This window comes from Suncus etruscus, chromosome 11 (assembly GCF_024139225.1).
Source record: "Suncus etruscus isolate mSunEtr1 chromosome 11, mSunEtr1.pri.cur, whole genome shotgun sequence".
NCBI lineage: Eukaryota > Metazoa > Chordata > Mammalia > Eulipotyphla > Soricidae > Suncus > Suncus etruscus.
This window is the reverse complement of record NC_064858.1, coordinates 99,900,592-99,921,728: the sequence shown is the minus strand read 5'-3', so window position 1 is coordinate 99,921,728 and position 21,137 is coordinate 99,900,592. Positions and strand designations below refer to the sequence as shown.

The window sequence follows — 21,137 nt, the reverse complement described above, 5'->3', positions numbered from 1 at the left end:
CTTCTCTTGCATGGAGTTAAGTTTTATCACCCAGAATCACGCATGGTGTCCTGAGCACCACCAGGAATGGTGATATTCCCCATTACGATTCCTGATCACTGAGAAAATATGGCCTGGGCATTGCTGGATGTGTCCCACCACACCAACAAAACAAAAAATGAATGAATAAGAAAGCAACAAAAATTACACTGAGGCCAAATTTGACTGACTTGTGAGCCTGGGTCCAAAGTAATAGTATAGCAGGTAAGAAACTTGCCTTGCATGTGGCAAACGTGGATTTGATCCATGGCACATATCTGATTTCCTGAGCCCACAAGGAGTAATTAATGGGCATAGAGTTAGGAGAAAGCCCAGAGCACAACAATCAAAAACAGAAAGAAAAAAACAAACACCCAAGCACTCATTATGATAGGCAGAAAATCTCAATGCAGGGGCCAGAGATAGTACAGTAAGTAGGGTACCTGCATTGCAAGCCTGCAGGGGTCCTCAAACTTTTTAAACAGGGGGCCAGTTCACTGTCCCTCAGACCATTGGAGGGTCTGACTATAGTAAAAACAAAACTTATGAATGAATTCTTATGCACACTGCATATATCTTATTTTGCAATGAAGAAATAAAACAGATACAAATACAATATGTGGCCCGCGGGCCATAGTTTGAGGACCACTGCAAGAAACCAACCAAGTTCAATGCCCACCATTCCATAGGTCCTCCCCCAAAGTCGCCAGGAGTGATTTCTGAGCATAAAGCCAGGAACAACCCTGAGCAACTACAGGTCAAGGCCTCAAAATACAAAGAAAATCTCAATATATAAATTTAGGTAGAGTAGGAATTAAGTCAGTGCAATTCCTCTTACACAAGCAGTATTTTTTTTTTTGATATTCTAAATCTGTTATTGAACAAAAGACCAAGAAAGTCAAAGCATTCATAAAGACCAAAGTAGACAGATATTGGTACAGTCATAAACACATATCAAAGTAACAGAAGATATGAAACAAATCAATATGAAATCCATGTATATAAGAGCCACATCTGATTAAAATTTCTGAAGAATGCAGAACATATCAATAAATGAGCTACTATAAATTGTTTATACTTAGAAGAAACAGATAACACAGTATATAGAAAAATTACAGATAGATTTTTGAAAATCGAGAGACTCAGTTATAGAACAGGATAAGGTACATGCAGCTGAACCAAGTTAGAATCTCAACACTGGGGCAGGAGTGACAGCACAGAAGGCGGCATTTGCCTTACACATGGCTGACCCAGGACAGTCCTGGGTACAATTCCTGGCATCCCATGTGGTTCCCTGAACCTGTCAGGAGCGATTTCTGAGCGCAGAGTCATTAGTAGTCCCTGAGTAACACCGCCGGCTGTGACAAAAACAACAACAACAACAACAAACAAACCTCACCACTGCATATGAACAGCCTAATCATTGCCAGGAATAACTGTGAGTACTGCTGTTTGATCCAAAAGCAGAGGAAGATAAATAAAAATATTTAAGAGATACAGAATATCTTCATCTATTAATTTCTATGGAGAAATGTCTCAAACAAAACCTCATTAAATTTTTAAAAAATTTAAATTTTGAATTATCAAATATCAAAGGAATATGAACACATTGCTGAAACTCAAATTTTGTAAATACTCCTATCTATGTGTTTCTCAACATATTTTTTGTGGATTTAAATTTTCCTGAAATTTCAAAGCATGGCTTGATTCAGAAACCTCAAACTTCATAAAGCTCCCTCTTGTGTTGTTTCCATGAACTGACTAAAAAAACAATGGGCTGTTTTTGAAGACTTTCTGGTTCTATTTCCCTCTCCCATTTCTATCTGGACCTTCTCTCATGGGCCGTAATCGAGCTCAATTTACTCCCAGAAATTTCTCCTCAGCATAAGGTTGGGAAAAAACTGCAAGTCAGTCTTGACAATTCAGAGATGCAGTTTCTGCTCATTTTAGACCTCATCTAAGTGTCTTTCCTACACCAGTCCAGAAGAAAGAGGAAAAAAAAAATTCTCAAATTTTACAACTGGCTCTTAAAAATAATTAGGTTTCTAAACTGGCTGTTCACCGTTTTTGGATTGCTTTATTCTCAGGTAAAACACCCCAATACTTCTATTTCCTATTTTTATATTAACATTTCTATTTCTATGCCTGGCACTAATAAATGTAAGTATTTTTGCTAGTTTACTTGTATTTGGGATTCTCAGAATATCTGTAAATTTTGTTACAAATATTTTCATGAATTTTCTTTTTGAAAATTAGTACTAGAAGCCAGAGCAATAGCATAGTGGGTTTGCCTTGCCTGTAGCTGACCTGGGTTCAATCCCGGCATATCATTTTGGGTAAACTTTTTTTTTAATTTGTTTGTTTTTTTGGGGGCCACACTCATTTGATGCTCAGGGGTTACTCCTGGCTATGCACTCAGAAATTGCTCCTGGCTTGGGAGAACCATATGGGACGACGGGGGATAGAACCACAGTCTGTCCTAGAGTAGCGCGCAGGGCAGACGCCTTATCTCTAGAGCCACCGCTCCAGCACCTATATTTTAATTTTTTGAAATTTATGAGTGGCTGCTGCATTTCCCAACTCTAGTCACTAAGTTTTCCCAGTTTTTAGGGTAAAATTGGGGGGATCAGCTTATACACAGGACAGCTTATACTCGAGTATATGCGGTAACTATTTTTCCAAGAGATTCTCCCAGAAGTTGAAGGTGGGCTTTTGTAGAACACACTGTGAATACCTTGGACTATTAAACTGACCTAGGCTCAGTAGGCTGATGGAACAAACCATTTTCATTTTAGAAAAAGCACTTCAACAGTACTGAACAACTGGGCTGCCATTATTTTTGCAAATGACGTTTTTCTTTAGGTCTGGCTCCTCTGAGTGATTTCTGACAACTCTAGCCTTGTCTTTAGTCACATAATGCCTCCAACATCTGCCACATGTGGGCACTTCCTGACGCATCCATTAATTCATCACTTCCATGAATGTCTTTGGCTCTTGCTGTTTCACTTCAAACACTTTCCTTCACCAGTTTTTCACAAAAAAAAAAAATATATATTGGGGGTAGGGGGTGGTTGCGTCACATCCAGCAGTTCTCAAGGCTTCGCAATCAGAAATCGCTGGGTGGGTGGGGACAGAGGAGTGATAGCAGAGCATTTGACTTGCATGCTGCTGACCCAAGACAGATCCAGGTTCGATCCCTGGCATCCCATATCGATCCCCAGCATATCGTATGGTCCCCTATGCCTGCCATGTGTGGGCCAAAAATCAGAAAGAAGAAAATAAAAGAAATCCCAAAATCAAATGCAAGGCCAGGGATTTTTTTTTTTAAACAGGGGCTACTCAACTGGAGTTGTGTTCAGCAGTTCAGTGCTTGGGAGGCCTAGCAGTGTCCAGGTGACAGACACATCAGTAATTCTCAGACAGTCAGGTACAGTTAGGACTAAAAGACTCAAGTTCAAAGCCATAAGCTATGTACCGTGGTCCCAAATTATATTTAATAAATAATTTTGTATCTCTCCAATACTCCCCAATGCTATTTTTTCCCAATGCTATTTTTAATGGTATCAAAAAGAATCAATGTTACAACTATGAGTAAAACACCTTTAATTGTATTCCTACCGCAAAAATGCAACTTCCAGTGATGTATTGCTTAATATAAGTGCTTTTGTTGTTTACTTACATTATATGTTTATAAAAAAATCTAATTTGCATACAGCCCTATATAAAACTCCTGCATACCGAATAGAAACACATCTGATATATTTGTGTGTGTAGTTTTTAGGGTTTTTGTTTGTTTGTTTTGGGGCACTGCCTGCTGGACTATTGCTCTGGCCCCATTATTTGTATGTATGAAGTAATTAGGCATTTGTGCATTAAATGCTTTCTTTATGCAGAAATCCAGAAAACTGTCAGGTATGCGTTCGATGTATAAGCAATACCTGGGAACTTATGATTTTCAGTGAAACGGAATTTTATTCCTCTTTTACCTTCCTATGTGAAATAATTAAATACATGATTATCAGTATTCCCAGAATGCCAACATTAAAGACACAAAGAGAAGCTAGGACGAGGTATAGTGGCTACAGTAGGAAGGGTATACAGCCTACCTGGATGTAATAACCCAGCATCCCATACGGACTCCCAAGTCTACTAGGAGTGATCTCTGAGGGCCAGAGTCTGAAGTAAGCTCTGAGCACAGCCAGGTGTCACCCAAAACCAAAACCAAAACCAAAATCAACACCAAGAAAAGAAGGCACAGACACAAAATGAAATTCAAGTAGAGTATTTTAAAATGAAAATGAAACTGAATTCAAGTGCCCTACCCACTGGTCTCTCTGGTCCCATAGCACACTTCTTGGGTTTTCTTCCTTTCTTCATCACTGTATTTAATTTGATTAAAACAATGTGCATTAAGCACCCACTGTGTACCCAGAACAATGCTAGGCATTATATTAGCAAGATCAGAATCTTGTTTCCATTTTTAAGTTGCTTACACCACAGCCCAATATGATTTCCTGTAATGGGAGGAGTATTAACATCTACACTCTTCAATATGGTAGCTATTAACAACATTTGCAATAAAAGCATTTAAATCAAGTAGCCGCTTAAGGAGAGTGCCTTGAGTGTTAAGACAGTTCGAGTCTAAGGAATGTCTAGGGAGAACTACAACATGGATTACAATGTATGACAACAAACACCAAACTTGGAAGTATGCATAAAGGCTGTAAAAAGCAAGAGATGGAAATCAGACATGGTTTATAGAAGCAAGTTTTTTTGGTTTGTGCATTTTTTGTTTTATTTGGATTTGGTACTGTTTTGGAACCACAACTGGTGATGCTTAGGGGTTACTTCTGGCCTTGCACTCAGGAATTACTCCTGACAGTATTTAAGGGACTACATGGGATACAAGAGACCAAACCCAGTTTGGCTGAGTGTTAAGGCAAGTCCCCTACCTGTTGTGCTATCACTTTGGCCCTCAAAAAATTTTTTATTAAGTTTTAAGAAGACTCAGACTTTTGTGACAGATTTTTATAGTCAAACTGTTTCTATTTAAAAAATACTGATAACTGTTTATGTCTTTGACTTGGGGGACATGCCCAGCTATGCTGAGGGCAGATCCTGGCTCTATGCTCAGGAACTACTGGAGAGCTTGGAGGATTATTTTACAGTGCTAGAGATCCAACTCAGGTTGGCCACATGCATGGCAAGACTGGCAAGACCTTACCTGCTGTACCATCTCTCCAGCCCCCAGATTATTTTTTAAAATGTGCTGCGAGTATCCTTCTCATCGTCCTGAGAAAACTGCAGTCTGTTCACAGAGCTGAGACTAGGCAACTGAGCAATACTGGATGTGGCCCAAAAATATAAAATACAGAAATAAAAAATAACTTAACATTTCCCCACACACACACAAATGATCTACAAAACATGTTCCTTTCTTTTTAAAGGAATGCATCTTTATTTTCATCTTTAATCAGTCTTTTTTTTTTAATCAGACTTTTACTAATAAATTTAAAACAGCTAAGTGATGCGGACACTGGTGGTGGGAAATGTGTACTAGTGTAGGATGTTGAGCAATGCATGACTGAAACTCAATCATGAATAACACGTATTTGGGGGGGAACTGTATTATGAACAACTTTGTAATCACAGTATTTAAATAATAAAAAGGGGGGGACAGGTTTGGGTCTCCAGAAAAACAATAACAACAACAGCAACAACAACAGGAAGAAACAGCCGAGTGAGATAAACAAACAGTTCTGAGACTGTACTGCTACTAATTTAAAGCTAGGGTGGCAAGAACTCAGAGTAATATTTAGTCTCTGAGTTTTCTAGGCAAATTTGGTAACCTTGCCAAAAGGACAACAGTCTTCTGGTCCCCTGCTTTGATATCTATAAATTTGGTTTACATCATGCTACTAAATCCATTAACTGTGCAAAAAGATGAAGTACTACATGAAATCTAAAGGGAAGCTTCAGAAGTATATTAAAAACTGAATTACTTAATGGAAAAACTAGCTACAGAAAATCAGAGGAAAGACAGTAGCGGTAAAAACATGCAGGAGGCATATTGTGCAAGGATTGTGTGAAGACTGTAAAGTTAATGAACTTGGTTTTATTAAATAACAAATTAATAATTGACATAGTAACAGATGTATATACTCATAACTATAACACGTTAAAAGTATATTAAAAACTTATTAAAAGTAAGAATATTCTGGTTAAGATTTGGAGTTATATTCCTTCGAAAGTTTAACAATCCTAAACAAGAATAAACTATTGGTCATTTAAATCTTACCTAAATATACTAGTCTATGCAAGAAATTTCAGCTAATCTGCTCAAACTTTAAAAACTAGGCTTCAACTTATAAAAAATAAAATATACATTAGATATTAGTACAAAGTTAGTATACTTCAATAAATACCCATTTAAAAATTCACTAGCTTATATATACTACAAAATGTAGGGAATTCAACTTTCTAAACAAATCAAAGGGGTTAGATATGTCTATAATGACAAATAGAGAACTATTATTCTTTTTATTAAAATAGAATCTCATTTAAAATACTGCTTCCAAAAATTAAGATACATAAATAAATGAAATGTTAAGTTTGGGAATGTAGTGTGTAGACCTAGTCGCACTCAAGGACCACCGGGGCTATCCAAGCAAACCTCAGGAATACGTCTTTTGGGAATCTGTACGTCATAGATACCAGGTGCCCTCCCAAAGTTCATTAAGATAAACTAAAGTATAAACAAGGTACAAAGATATCTCGATCATGAAAATCAAAAGCAAAGTTTCTCCAAAATAGAATTTTTAAGTACAAATTATCTTTAAGTATACACAAACTCTGAACTCTACAATACAAATATTTATAGCCAATATAAATATAAATATTTAAGTTTCCTCCGTAATCAGTTATCATAGCATCAGAAATTGTATTTCTGCAATGTGTATTTTTTAGGAGAGGCTTCAACAAATTATTTTATGAAAGAGACTTAAATTTTACTGTTTTTTTTTTTTTTTTGGGGGGGGGGGTTTTGGGCCACACCCAGTAACGCTCAGGGGTTACTCCTGGCTATGCGCTCAGAAGTTGCTCCTGGCTTGGGGGACCATATGGGACACCGGGGGATCGAACCGCGGTCCGTCCAAGGCTAGTGCTGGCAAGGCAGGCACCTTACCTTTAGCGCCACCGCCCGGCCCCAAATTTTACTGTTTTAAAGGGTATTAAAAAAATGGCACTAAATGTCACTAAGCAATAAAATAGAAAAAGAATATATTTAGACAGTAAACTTCTCATCAAGAAAGTTATGTTTCAGGTAAGTTAAAAACAAATATGACTAAAACATTTGTTTTGGAATAGAACTGACATGAATTAGGACTTTTTTTCATGTGCAATAGACACATGTTACTACCTTTTTAAATGTAAATTTTAAAATTCTGAAACTGCACAAGGTAATTTTACTGTATATAACACATAGTATATAATATAGCACAAAAGTCCTAAATAGAATGCTTTACAAAAAGAATTATTATTAAACTATATAATCTAGATAGAACAACAAATATTCTTAAATCAATTTAGCAGAACCTACCAAAAGGTGCAATAGTGTAAGTGATATGCTAAATTAAAATACTATTGAGCGGGGTCTGAGAGTGGTGCAGTGGTAGGGCATTTGCCTTGCACATGGTGGACCCAGGATGGACCAGGATTTTATACCGCAGTTGGATCCCCCAGCATCCTATATGGTCCACCAAGCCAGGAGCAATTTCTGAGTGCAGAGCCAGGAATAACCCCTAAGTGTCACAGGGTGTGGCCCAAAATAACAACAACAACAAAAAATACTATTGAGCCAAGGTAGTTGAAAGTGGTTGGAAGACCGGAGGAACTATGTAATTAGTAAAACCATGTTGGCCAAGTCTCAAAACTAAAGAAGTTACAGGGAAAATTAATTTAGCAGAAGCATAGCATATTTTGGTTTATTTAAATCTCAGATATATCAAAAAAATTAAGCATGAAGTTAGGTAAAGGTCTAGAAAAGTTAAGTATGCTTTTTTTTTCTTAAAATGAAGATCTTAGGGGCTGGAGAGATAGCATGGAGGTAAGGCATTTGCCTTTCATGCAGGAGGTCATCGGTTCGAATCCCAGCGCCCCATATGGTCCCCTGTGCCTGCCAGGAGCAATTTCTGAGCCTGGAGCCAGAAATAACCCCTGAGCACTGCCGGGTGTGACCCAAAAAACCACAAAAAAAAAAAAAAATGAAGATCTTAAGTCTTAGAATAAAAAAAACTCAACTGATATACAACATAAAAACTTATTTACAATCCTCACTATTGCTCAGTTTTCCAATCTGAGGAGGAGAAAATGAGATGGATTGGACTAAAATGTATTTTTGATTATTTGGGGTGGGGCACACCTGGTAATACCCAGGGACGATCCTGGCTCTGCACTAAGGAATCAATCCGAGAGGTGCTCAGGAGATCAGATGGGATAGCAGAGATGGAATTAGGGTTGGCTGTGTGCAAGGCAAAAGCCCTAACCACTGTACATCTCTCTGGCCTCAAACCAGACTAAAACATATGATTAACACTTAAGTGGTTATTTAGCCAAAACTGCTGTTATTAAACTATCTTCACATAACTAGAAAAAAATGAAACTCATGAACAGAAGGGTTAAAAGAAGGTTGGATATGTATTTGTGCAGAACCCTTACAGTTCATTCCTATGTAAGTTCCAAACTGTTCTGTTTTCTGAATAATTACATAATTTGACAATAAATTAGTATTGTAAGAATCATAGTCTAACAGCACTATTTTAAAAATTCACCTTTATAAAAAATATCTGAAAAAGGATTACTATACTTTCACTACACTTGACTTTCACCTCTACACTCTACATAGGGGATAGAGATTTCTAGCCAATTTAATAAAAAAAAATCCAGGCACCACATTTTCCATTCTATTTCTTCCATTTTGTCTACATTTCTGTAACACTCTATTACATTGAAAATAGTCTAACACTTCAGGTTTACCCTTCTAGGAATAATATGCATTAAAGCAATCAACAAGGCAATCTTTATTTTACAGACTACTAGCTCTGAATGAAGTAATGTACTCTCTCATGTGTATATATATATACACACACACATATATACACACACATGTGTATACACACATAAGAACATAAATATTCTGTTGACACTACTGCAATCTTCCAGTTAAACACATTAAACACTAAAATACAAGTATATGACTGAGCCAGAATATAGAGGGGGAAAAATAAGATTCTTACCTGGTAGTTTCTTTTCTCAGATAATGTATGTCCATCAGTCCTCACCATAGAGTCGTGTCCTTTCCTCACAGTACTGGAGGCAATCAAATAGAACTGTCACTCAAGGGTCGTGTCACAGGAAGGACCGCCCACCAGTTCTCCCTCTAGAGTGGAATTATCCAAAAGCCATCAAAATTACTAACATGTAAGTAAATAGAGGAACAATAGCAAAAATATCTAATGATACATTAAAAACAAAACAGAAACAAAACCACTTTTTATACCTTAATTAAATTTTCGCTCAAGCATTTAGGAAGGTAAACTGACATTTTATTCCAAAGAGAAATTATTAAATATAAAGAACAAGGTCTTGGGCACTTTTGTGGTGGTAAAGGCACAGTTAACTTTGTACATAGGAAAAAAACTTAACACTACTGTAAATTAGGACCTAAACTACAACACTTTAAAAAAGTACCACCTTATTTCCTTCCACAAAAACTGACATTATAAACTACAACAAAAATTTTAAAAACAACACCATTTTCTTTACATTCTACTTAGAATTTGATTCAAATTATGTTCCAGACCCCACATGCAAGGAATAGAATTGTGATGAGTAAATAAAAATAACAAAAATGTTGAGCCCTGGCTTTTTTTTTAATTTTAAAGATTCTATTACTCAGAAAGTTTCAAATGCTAGACCTATTCATTTAACTTTAAATGCCTCTTCTCCAAATATTTATTTATATTCCTATTTAATTTATGAAGTAAGTCTTCCTATGTCATTGATTATATGTATATTTTAGCAGACCTAATTCAATATACTATTAAAATTTACTCAAATGAAGAGTAGCAACAAATGTCAGATTTTTTATCTTTGTTCTTCCATCCTCCTAATCATGTACATCCTAATAAAACCCTTTCTTAAAAAAAAAAAATCAGGACAAAAAAAAAAAAACTAATGGGACATCTTTCTTAACCTAGATAGAGGCAATTTCAAATTGCCTAGCAATTGAAGGAACACTTCAAACACACACACACACACACACACACACACACCCAAGCCCCCAAAAAATCAAAACAGTAAAAGTAAGACTTCAGAAGCCAAATGGATAACACAGCAGGGAGGGAGTCTGTCTTGCCGGGGACAAACTTGGGTTTGATGGATCCCCAGCATCCCCTATGATCCCCAGAGCCAGCCAGGAATAACCTCTAAGAGCCTTGGGTGTAGCAAAAACAAAACAGAACAAACAAAAAACAAAAGCATGACTTCAATTTTTCAAAATGTTATTACAAAAAAATAAAACCAGGTTGGAGTTGACAGTATAGGGGGCAGGGCACTTGCTTTGCTGGTGGCCAAAACAGAGGTTTGATCCCTAGCACTCCTAATAGTCAGTCCTTTGAGCCCTGTGGAGTCATCTCTGAGACTGAGCCAGGAGTTAGCCTTAAGCACCACTAGGTACAGCAAACACACAAAAAAGGAAAACCAGAGAAAAGTGAACAAGATTTTTAAACAAAAGAAAAATAAATTATCAACAATTCTAAACTCAGTAATGAAACTAGACTCAATAATAAAAAAATAAAGCAATACTGAAATGAATATTTACTTAAAAAGATAAACCCAATTTATACAAAGCAGAAACTGAGCCCTTAGGTATAGATCAAAGTAAAATGACAACGGGTTGATACTAAAATCTAGAACTGAGAATTTTTGAACAGATTTAGTCACGCTTTCAGTTTAAAAATCCAATTAGAGTAAAAAAAAAGTACACTAAATCTTAATATAAGGGGGGGAAAAATGAGTGGCTAGAGATATAGTACAGAGGGCCTGACATCTTCCTTTTAGCCAACCTAGCAATGATTTCCAGCACCCAATATGGTTCCCCTAACCCTGCCTCGAGTTGGAAGGAAGGAGCTTTTCCATCCCAAGCATTTCCGTATTTTAATAAAAAATAAAATGTAAAAGACTACCTATTTAACCCCAAATATTTCTTTCAGAAAAGAATTCAAGAACAAAAATTCTGAGTGAAATGTAAGTATTTAAAGATTATCAACTTTATTTTTCAAATTCTATCAAATCCTGAATGTAATATTACACAAAAATATATGTAATAAGTACGGGGCTGGAGAGATAGCATGGAGATAAGGCGTTTGCCTTGCATGCAGAAGGTCGGTGGTTCGAATCCCAGCATCCCATATGGTCCCCCGAGCCTGCAAGAGGCGATTTCTGAGCATGGAGCCAGAAGTAACCCTGAGTGCTGCCGGGTGTGACCCCAAAACAAACAAACATATATATATAAAATCAGAAAATTTGGGATCAGCTATCAAATAAAGCAGGTTAAGTCACTTGCCTTGAATCTGGCTGACCCCAGTAGACCCAGCACCAGTTTCCCAAGGATAACCAGGAATGATCCCTAAGCACACAGGTGTGGCAAAGCCTTCCATTCTCCCCACTCGACCAAGAATCATTGAATTTGAATTTTAGTATCAGAATTAATCATTTTTGATCAGTTTTCTTCTTTTTGGCTTTACTTTAATTTATTAGTAAAATGTATGCAGTGATAAACGGAAACCTCTTCAACGAAGACATAGAGGACAAAAATGAAATAAATGAAAAAAAAATTCAAAAATGAAAACATGAAAAGTAAAAAAATGGACAAATGAAAAAATAGATCCTGTGTTCCTAATCAGGAAAATGCAAATAAAAACAACAATAATATCACATGCCCTGCATGTTTAAGTCATGGGTTTGATCCCTGACACTGACAACACTACTGGCTGCAAGACTCAAAAAAGGAGCAACTGGTGTATGATTTCAAATATGACAAACAAGGGAGTGGTCAAAATGCTGTGGGAAGCATTCAGATATGAGTTGAGGGCAGGGCTTCTTGAATTTTTTCCACTGTGACCCTTTTATCTCAGAGGTCTGTACGTGATCCAGACATATAAATAAGTGAGCAAAACACTTACTGATAATCATAAAAAATGTATCACCTTGCAGCCAATTTTAAGGATTTACACTTAATTTACATTTACTTAATTTACATTTCAGTTACTTACTGTATTTTCCAACGTATAAGACGACTTTTGAAACGAAAAAAGTCAACCAAAAATTGGGGGTTGTCTTATACGCTGAGTATATCCCGAAAAACGTTTCAATATGCCACTAAATAAAAATCGTCTGGATATTGCCACAAAATGAATTTTCCAACTCGATCTTGCACCAATCACTGCAAGGCTGCTCGGACCGCCTCTCTAATTTAGCTAATCCAAGCAGGGTTTTTATGCATGCAAATCAGACAATGTTCTGAACCTGAATCTACACTGTCAAAAGCCTGTTCAGATGGGCCAGAGTCAGAGAGGAAGTCTATTACAGTAGAACCTTTGAATCTTTGCTTGTTGTGATTGGCTCACTGTGGTACATACAGTTGCGGCACAGGAACAGAAGTTCTGTCATATACAGCGAATATAGGCCTAAACCTATGTTTTAACTGTAAGATTAGGAGGTCACCTTATACGCTGGAAAATATGCAATACTATATGGGGTCACAACCTATTAAGGTCAAGATCAGCACCTCTCCACTGGGAGCAATATAGCATCCCTGTGGGCCCCTAGAGGTAAAAGCAGGAGAGGTGAGAGAAGGGAATCAAGGACAATAGCCCTAGTACAAGGATAGGACCAAACCTGTGGGAAGGAGAATAGACCAAAGGAAGGATGGAAACAAAAAATGGATGGAAACAAGGCCAGTGACCACTGGAAAAAGATTGAGAAAGACTGGTTTTGAGAACTGCACCAAGGGACTACGAGCATATGCATAAAATGCATTGTTAAGAGAAGAAAAACACGGGCCCGGAGAGATAGCACAGCAAAGTTTGCCTTGCAAGCAGCCGATCTAGGACCAAAGGTGGTTGGTTCGAATCCCGGTGGAGTAACCCCTGAGCACCACTGGGTGTGGTCCAAAAACGAGAGAGAGAGAGGAGAGAGAGAGAGGAGAGAGAGAGGAGAGAGAGAGAGAGAGAGAGAGAGAGAGAGAGAGAGAGAGAGAGAGAGAGAGAGAGAGAGAGAGAGAGAGAGAGAGAGAGAGAGAGAGAGAGAGAGAGAAGAAAAACAGGCTGACAATGTACATGGCATTTACGCACAGGAAGCTGAACAAAATCACCTAGACTTTTAAACAGATACAGAGGGACCCTGTTCGATTTCCAGCACCCATATGGTCCTCCAGCCTGCCTGGGGTGATTTCTGAGTGCAGAGCCAGGAGTGACCCCTGAGCACTGCTGGGTTGGCCCAACAACCAATCAATTAATCAATCAATAAAGTTTTAAAAAAGAGAAAATATGTCTTGGGGTTGGAGCGATAGTACAGCAGATCAAGTGCTTGCCTTACATGCAGCATAACCAGATTCGATACCTGGTATCCCATATCCCATATCCTTGAGCCTTCGAGAGTGATTTCTGAGTGTAAAGCTAAGAGAAACTAGGTATGTCCCCAAACCAGATGAAAACAAACAACAACAAGAACAACAAAGACTTAAAATAGAAAGCTGGTAACACAAGATGGGGGAGAGGAGTACCAGAGTAATGTGTGAGTAAGGAGTGTCAAAGTCATGACACTAAATAGATGTAGCTGAAGCAACAGTACTTGTGCGTACATTCCTGGCACCCCAGAAGGTCCCCTGAGCCCCTCCAGGAAGGATCCCCGAGGAAAGCCAGGAATAAGCATTGAGTACAGCTGGGTGGAGGGAGAAGAGAGAGAAGGGGGAGAGGGAGAGAGAAAAAATTAGCCTTACATAGGCCTTAGAACCTATCAACAAGAGAAATAGAGAAGATAACAACAAAGAACTGGTTCAGCAGGCAGATAATTTAAAACTGATAAGCAAGGAACTATTCATCTAGTTCTGTTTTTTATGTTCACAGTAAAAAAATAAAGGCAGCAATAACATAAGAGTGAGAATGAAGAGATTGAAGAGAATGAAGAGATTTATAACAGAGATTTGAGAGGTAAAGGTATAAAATAGTCTAAGAGAACAAGAGAGATAAGAGATCAGAAGAAATAGAATAAAACTGCCAAGTTGCAAGGGTCCACAGAAGATGTGTCCTTCACCAGACACATGTAGCTAACAAAGGAAAAAGTGTAGGCAGAAAAATATTTAATCAAAGTCAAAGAGTATAATAAAGCACAAGAAAGACAATGGCACCAAGTACAAAATAGAGGTTATGATGATTAAGGAAAGTTGTGGATATACATATAGATACATGTATCTATGTGTAGATCATAGATATAGACAAAGAAACCCTATTTGTCTAGTAAATTCTATTTACTATTTGCCTAGTAAACTCTTGCCATACTATCCTAGCTTCTCTTATGATTCTCAAACTTTTCATGTCAATCCTCAACATAGAGTCATTTAATAATTTTACAATGAGTTTCCCTCAAAACCAAATTCTCTACTGCTAGGCAGTTTCTTGATATTAACACCTCTGTATAACTTTCTTTTCAGAGGCTATTTCTTAACACTACCAGAATTGTTCTTCATGCCTAAATCCTTAGATTAAATGTAAGGTCCTTTTACACAACTCATCTATACACACCACTATTGCCATTACAACTATTAGACCAACTACAAACGCAAATACTGAAGTGCCAAAAAGTCCCCTAACAAATACACTTTGCTGAATAAAAGAAATAAACAAAAATACTACTTTTATTTCCTTGAAAAGCCTGTAACAAACACTGTCTGAGATAAAAAAAAAAACAGACCAGTAATGAGGTAGATTTTACAAACTGGCTTCTACAAACATCACTCCTCAACCCAAAATACATACATACTTTAAAAAATAAATACGTGGAGCTAGAGAGAGAGCACAGGATTTAAGACGCTTGCCTTGCATACAACTGACCCCAGTTTAATCACCGACACTGCCATGAATATTCCCTAAGCATAGAACAAGGAGTAGCACCTGAACACTGCTGGATTTCACACCTAACAAAGTTACATACATACATACATATAACCATAGTCTTCTTCATATATGATGGAGGATTAAGCATAGAACAAGGAGTAGCACCTGAACACTGCTGGATTTCACACCTAACAAACTTACATACATACATACATACATACATACATACATACATACATATAACCATAGTCTTCTTCATATATGATGGAGGATTGAGCTCTTTGACTTTGATTATTAATTGAATTTTCAAATAATTTTGCTGTATAAGCCATACACACAATGCATCTTTTAGGATTTCCAGCCTTAATTTGATTTAAAAACTGAACCAAGAGGGCTGGATAGTATAATAAGAAAGGTGCTTGTACCACTCAGCATGGATTTAATCAATAGCATCCCATATACTCCCATGAGCACTGCTGGGGAACTATTTCTAAGTGCAGTCAGAAGTAACCTTGAGTATCATCAGGTATGGCCCCAAAACAAAAAATTTGAGCCAGGTCTAGAAGGAACTAAACTATAAAATCAATCTAAATTCTTACAAATCATCTAAACTTTTATAAATATTAGGTTTCTAGTAATGGTCTTAATACTGCAGGCATTTCTCTTCATCTGACTCCTTAACAGTTATTCTCATGATTTCTATTGTTTATTCACAAACTCATACTGTCCCATATCATTTAGAAAAATGATTAGTCAAATAAATTTACCCCCTTATTAGCAAAATTTCAGAAAAGGGCATAAAAACCAGTTTTCGTGAGTAAAAAAGACATATGGGGAAACCCCACAGGATTTTAGTAAAGAGATAGCTGTATCTTTTAACTACAGCCATGTCCATAGTCAGAGAGACACTGTGAAGACATGGCTATCTAAGGTGATGCTGACACTAACAATGATGGAGAAAGACAAAGAATTCTGTCCTAGTGTTAACGACTTTGATGTATTTAATCAATACAAAAACTTATTCCAGGGACCAGATAGATGATGGTACTGCAGGCAGCTAATCCAATTTAGATCCCCACCATCCCTTGAGCACTGTCAGAAGTGATGATTCCTGAGCACAGAACCAGGAGTTATCAGAGGATCACTAGGTATCATCCAAAACCATAAAAAAATCATTCCTCCAGATAAGCTCTGGTAAAAACTTCTATTGAGGCAAAAATCTCCTAAAACAGCAGATCTATCCAAAAAACGTCAGCCACTAGCTAAATTTGGGGGCTACATCAAGCTTGCCTCCACATCCCCAGTGCTGACTCTGTACTCAGATCACAACTGGAGGTGGTCCTGGAGCCATACCCCACGTCAAGAACCAACTCAGAACCAGCTAGCTACACGTAAGGCAAACGCTATAGCCTCTTGTAACTATCTATCCAGACACTTGAGTCATTTTTTTTGTTTACATAAATACTGGTACAAGAAAACAAATACTTCTTATTGGGTATATAAATAAGCCAACCAGGAAAAAATTACCAAAGAATCAAAGCAGTTCACTAATTTTGAGTCTACACAGTGCTCTGGACTACAGAAATACAAAGCAATGGGTTGAAGCTGCGGTTCTCTACCAGGGGCCATATGGGCTCTAAGGGTCCCAGAATACTCCAAAGAGGTCACATGTAAAAATCACATATATGGGGGCCATGATGTAAGATCAGGAGGCAACTGGTAAGAATAGAGTGGCCATGGGGCTGGAGAGTAACACAGTGGTAAGGTGTTTGCCTTATATGCAAAAGGACGGTGGCTCAAATTCCGGCATCCCATATAGTCCCAAGCCTGCCAGGAGCAATTTCTGAGAATAGAGCCAGGAGTAAACCCCTGAGTGCTGCTGGGTATGATCCAAAAATCATAGAAAAAAAACAAGTTCAGGGTGTGGGTGGGGGAGCACTTGAAAAGAGTTCAGAAACACTTGTTTAAAGGATGACTCTGACCATGACCAGAGAGAACAGTAAAATGATATAGCTTTGAACAGCCAATCCAGCCAGGCTCAGTTCCTGGCACTACATATGGTACCATAAGCACTGCCAGAAGTGATGCCTAAGCACAGAGCCAGGAGTAAGCCCTGAGCTCAGTCAGGTGTGGCCTCCAAAGAAACAAACAAATAAAAATGTATGTCATCTAAGTGAAGATTTCAAAAAGACATGATCACAAACACACTTCTGTGTATAACAGAACCTACAGAACAAACATGCTGTGTGTGGGAAGATTATAATAGGGAGTTTAGAAAATTCCTATAAAAACTTGGTGCAGGGGCCGGAGAGATACCACAGTGGTGGGGTTTGCCTTGTATGTGGTCGACCCAGGAGGGACCTGAGCACCACCAGGTGTGGCCCTCAAAACCAATCAATTAACCAACTAATAAATAAAAGTTAAAATTAAAAAAATAATAAAAATAAAAACAGTGTATGTGTAGCCAATTTAAAAATTAAAATAACATTGGGGCTGGAGCGGTGGCACAGAGGTAGGGTGTTTGCCTTGCATGCAGCTGATCTAGAACGGATCTTGGTTCAATTCCCCAGCATCCTATATGGTCCCCCCCATGCCAGGAGCGATGTCTGAGCACATAGCCAGGATTAACCCTGGAGCATCACTGGGTGTGGCCCCCCCAAAAAATTAAAATAACATTGTAGAGTCAGAGTAGGCAGGTGAGTTCTAGAAAGTACTAGAAAGTAGCACAGTGCTAAAAGCACAATAAGTTAAAAAAAAACAACTTTTACTTTATAAATGTTTTCACTCAATGAACTGAGTAAACTGACAAAATTCTACAATTCAAAAACTGCAGGCCATACAGTAGCACTTGCTTTACTTGCACAGTCAACTCCCATTTTTGTCATGTGTAAGATGAGGGTTATTTGCATTTTTTAAAAAAAATTATTTATCGCAAATATAAATTTAACAATCATTCAGTACTGAAACAAGTCAGATGGAGATCTGGCTACATGTCTACCTAAGAAGTATATATTTGAGTCAACAGTCATGCTGTTGCATTTTCAAAATGCCAGCTTGAATGCTGAAAAAAGCTAAACAGGGAGCAAGCACGTAATCCTCTTTGCATATTAGGCATGTAGAAATATAAAGAATAACTAGATAATCTGATGCCGTTAAAATGCAATTTCACCTATGTTTCATATAATATGCATAGATTTCTCAGTTTGTTCTCCCATTTTTCATTTGGTTTTGTTGGAGGAACATGCGGTGATGACCTCCCAAAAAGCGTTGGTTCCAACCTTTGAGTTCTCTCTATCTGTTATAAAATGGGTCCTGTTTTCCCTTTATACATGAGACTTGGGTAAAGTGAAGCTTTTACTTCACTTTCAATCTATAAGAAAAGTTGCTTGGTTCCAATAGTAGCAAAGGGCAAAGAAATAGCTCAAAGACCTAATGCCCATATTTTGCATGCAGGCTTGGTTCAATCCCTGAGCAGAATGCCCTTGAATACCACCAGGCTTAGTCCAAAATTAAAAACTGAACAATCCCCCCCCCCCAAAGTAAACATAATAACATAGTAGGCTCCAGTGGCTGTACAGTATGTAGGATGCTTATCTTGCATGAGGCTAACCCGGATCAATTTCCAAAAACACATATGGTCCTGGGGCCTACCAGAGGTGAGCACTAAGCAGAGCCAGAAGCAAGCACTCACTCACTGTACACAGCTGAGTATCAAAACCAAAAAATACGAAATAGCAAAAGACAAGCAGTATCAGCATCCAGATACAGTCAAACCCTTCTAAAAAGGGTATCTGCTTTTACTCCTGGGGGGGGGGGCAAGAAGATGAAGATAAAATACAGGGGCCAGGGAGATAGCTCAAAAGGCAAAAGGGTGAGCACACGCTTTTTTTATATGCCCGAGTTCAATCCCCTGGTACATGATCCCTGAGCAAAGCTGGCAGTAGTTTCCCAATCCTACCCACTATCAGTTGTACCCCAAGCCCAAACACTTTCTGATTAAAAAAAAAGAAAAAGTAATTTATAAGAATTAGATAATTTACCTTCTTTTATAATTTTAACAAAAGCAAACAATGTCAAAAGGTAATTTATTATTTCACAAATTTTATAAAAAGAAAATCAGCAAATAATGGAGGGCATGTATAATAGACAAGTTGGCAAACTTGCCGTAAAGGGCCAGCTAGATAGTAAATATTTTAGGTTTGGCTGGGCAAACTGTCTCTGCTGTAACTAATCAAGTCAACAAAGTAACTCACGAGAAGCTAGAGATGATCCATACATGATGAAAGGTGTGGCTGTGTTAAAGCAATTTATAAAAAATTTACATAAATATTTATATTAAAAAAGCTATAACCTGAAATCATGGTTTGTAAAGTTGTGAAATCTTTTTTCTCAAATTCTAAGAAAAAACTAAGAAGGGGCACAAGGATGGAATGCATGTTGGATCCCTACCATGAGCACCACGGGGAGCTCTGCTGTCTGAAAGCCCTGGCACTGCAAGGGCGGATCTTCCCACCTAGCTAGGAGGTGCATGTGTACTGTGACCCCCACTGAGCACCATTAAAGATACGAAGGATCATGCCTAGAAGATGGCCCTGGTAAACACAGCAAAACCTGGTAAGCACCGAAACAGGGATGCACTAACAGTGTCACAACTATAAATGAGTGTAACCTCTGGTCATCCCAGCAACACAAGAGGAAACTTAAAGAAAAACAAAACAATAATATCAAGCAGGATTTAACCACTGTGATGGAGTACTTGAGATCTGAGAAGTTATCTTGTTTTAGGAATATTACAATTTTATTGTGAATAATACTTTGCTATTAAGTCACATACACACATGGTAAAAATAAAACAAAAAGTATAAACCATGGCAATTAAAGCTCCTGTGCGTAGGTCTCTTAGAAACCACTTTCCTTTCTGCCAGCCAGCCAGTAATACAGGGTTTTATGTTTGATGGAGGTGGGAGTAGAGGGCCACACCTGGAGGGATTATTCAGGGATTACTCCTGGTTCGGGACTCCTGGTTGGCTTGGGAGACCATCTGAGGCCAGGGATTGAGTCTGGGTTGGCCATGTACCAGGTAAGCATCCTACTCACTGTACCATCAATCCAGTCTGTTGTTTGTTTTTCATTTCGGTTGACACTGGCAGAGCTCAGAACTAGATAGCAGAGCTCAGAGTACACTACTAATTGTACTGTGGAGGCCATCCACATGGTGCCAGGAGGCCAACCCCGGGGACCACAACACAGATATTTGAACTGTCAATATACATACAACAAGTGCAGAATAGATGAGGGTGAGAAAAGGGAAAAGTATATGGTGGTATGATTTCTGCATTCAGTATGAACTGGTTAAATATTAATTATAAATATAGTGGTATGAGTTGTGTTCCCAAAGATATGTCAAAGTGCTAATACCTTGTACGTCTTGTAAGCAAATTTGGAAAAAAAAATTTTTGCAGATGCAAAGCAAGAGGAGGACATAGATTTGGGTAGGTCCTCTAACACTGACTAGCATCTTCATGAGAAATAGGAAAGACAGACACAGAGATCAGTGCAGAGAGGCAAAAATTTCTGTGATGCAGCGGTAAGCCAAGGAACACCAAAAAGGCAAACAACTATAGTCACAAATGCAGGCAGTAAGTGTTAAGAGTTAAGCAGAAAAGCTATGTATTGATCTCACTCACTGGCACTGTTCTAGATGCTGGAAATCGACAAAATACTCAGCAAATATAAGGCAGACAAAGGCAAAAGAAATAAAAGCATGAGAACTGGTCCGGTCATCAGTAGGAAGCTTGCCACTAGGCTTAGAAGGCTGAGGAAGCTAACACTGCAGTGATGTGTAGGATACCCTATCACCTTATCAGTAACAGAACTTAAAAGAAAAAGGAAAAAAAAGTGACTGCCAAGGGGCAAGCAGTGAGGGTAGGAGGGAAACAGGGAACA

At 38.0% G+C, this 21,137-nt stretch overlaps 1 protein-coding gene across 2 annotated transcripts in view; it reads right to left on the bottom strand.

The window, feature by feature from the left end:
* Positions 1-21,137, bottom strand: part of CNOT2 (CCR4-NOT transcription complex subunit 2) — a 112,109-nt gene that overhangs the window by 72,486 nt on the left and 18,486 nt on the right. The window contains exons 1-2 of one of the 2 annotated variants that reach the window (XM_049782754.1): positions 11,663-11,723; positions 9,312-9,406 (exon numbers count right to left, since the gene is read on the bottom strand). In XM_049782754.1, coding sequence (XP_049638711.1) covers positions 9,312-9,359 — 48 coding nt within the window. In that variant the 5' untranslated portion in view covers positions 9,360-9,406; positions 11,663-11,723. Of the gene's footprint in view, positions 1-9,311; positions 9,455-11,662; positions 11,724-21,137 lie in introns of those variants that run through there. The other variant, XM_049782753.1, reaches the window with a different exon arrangement.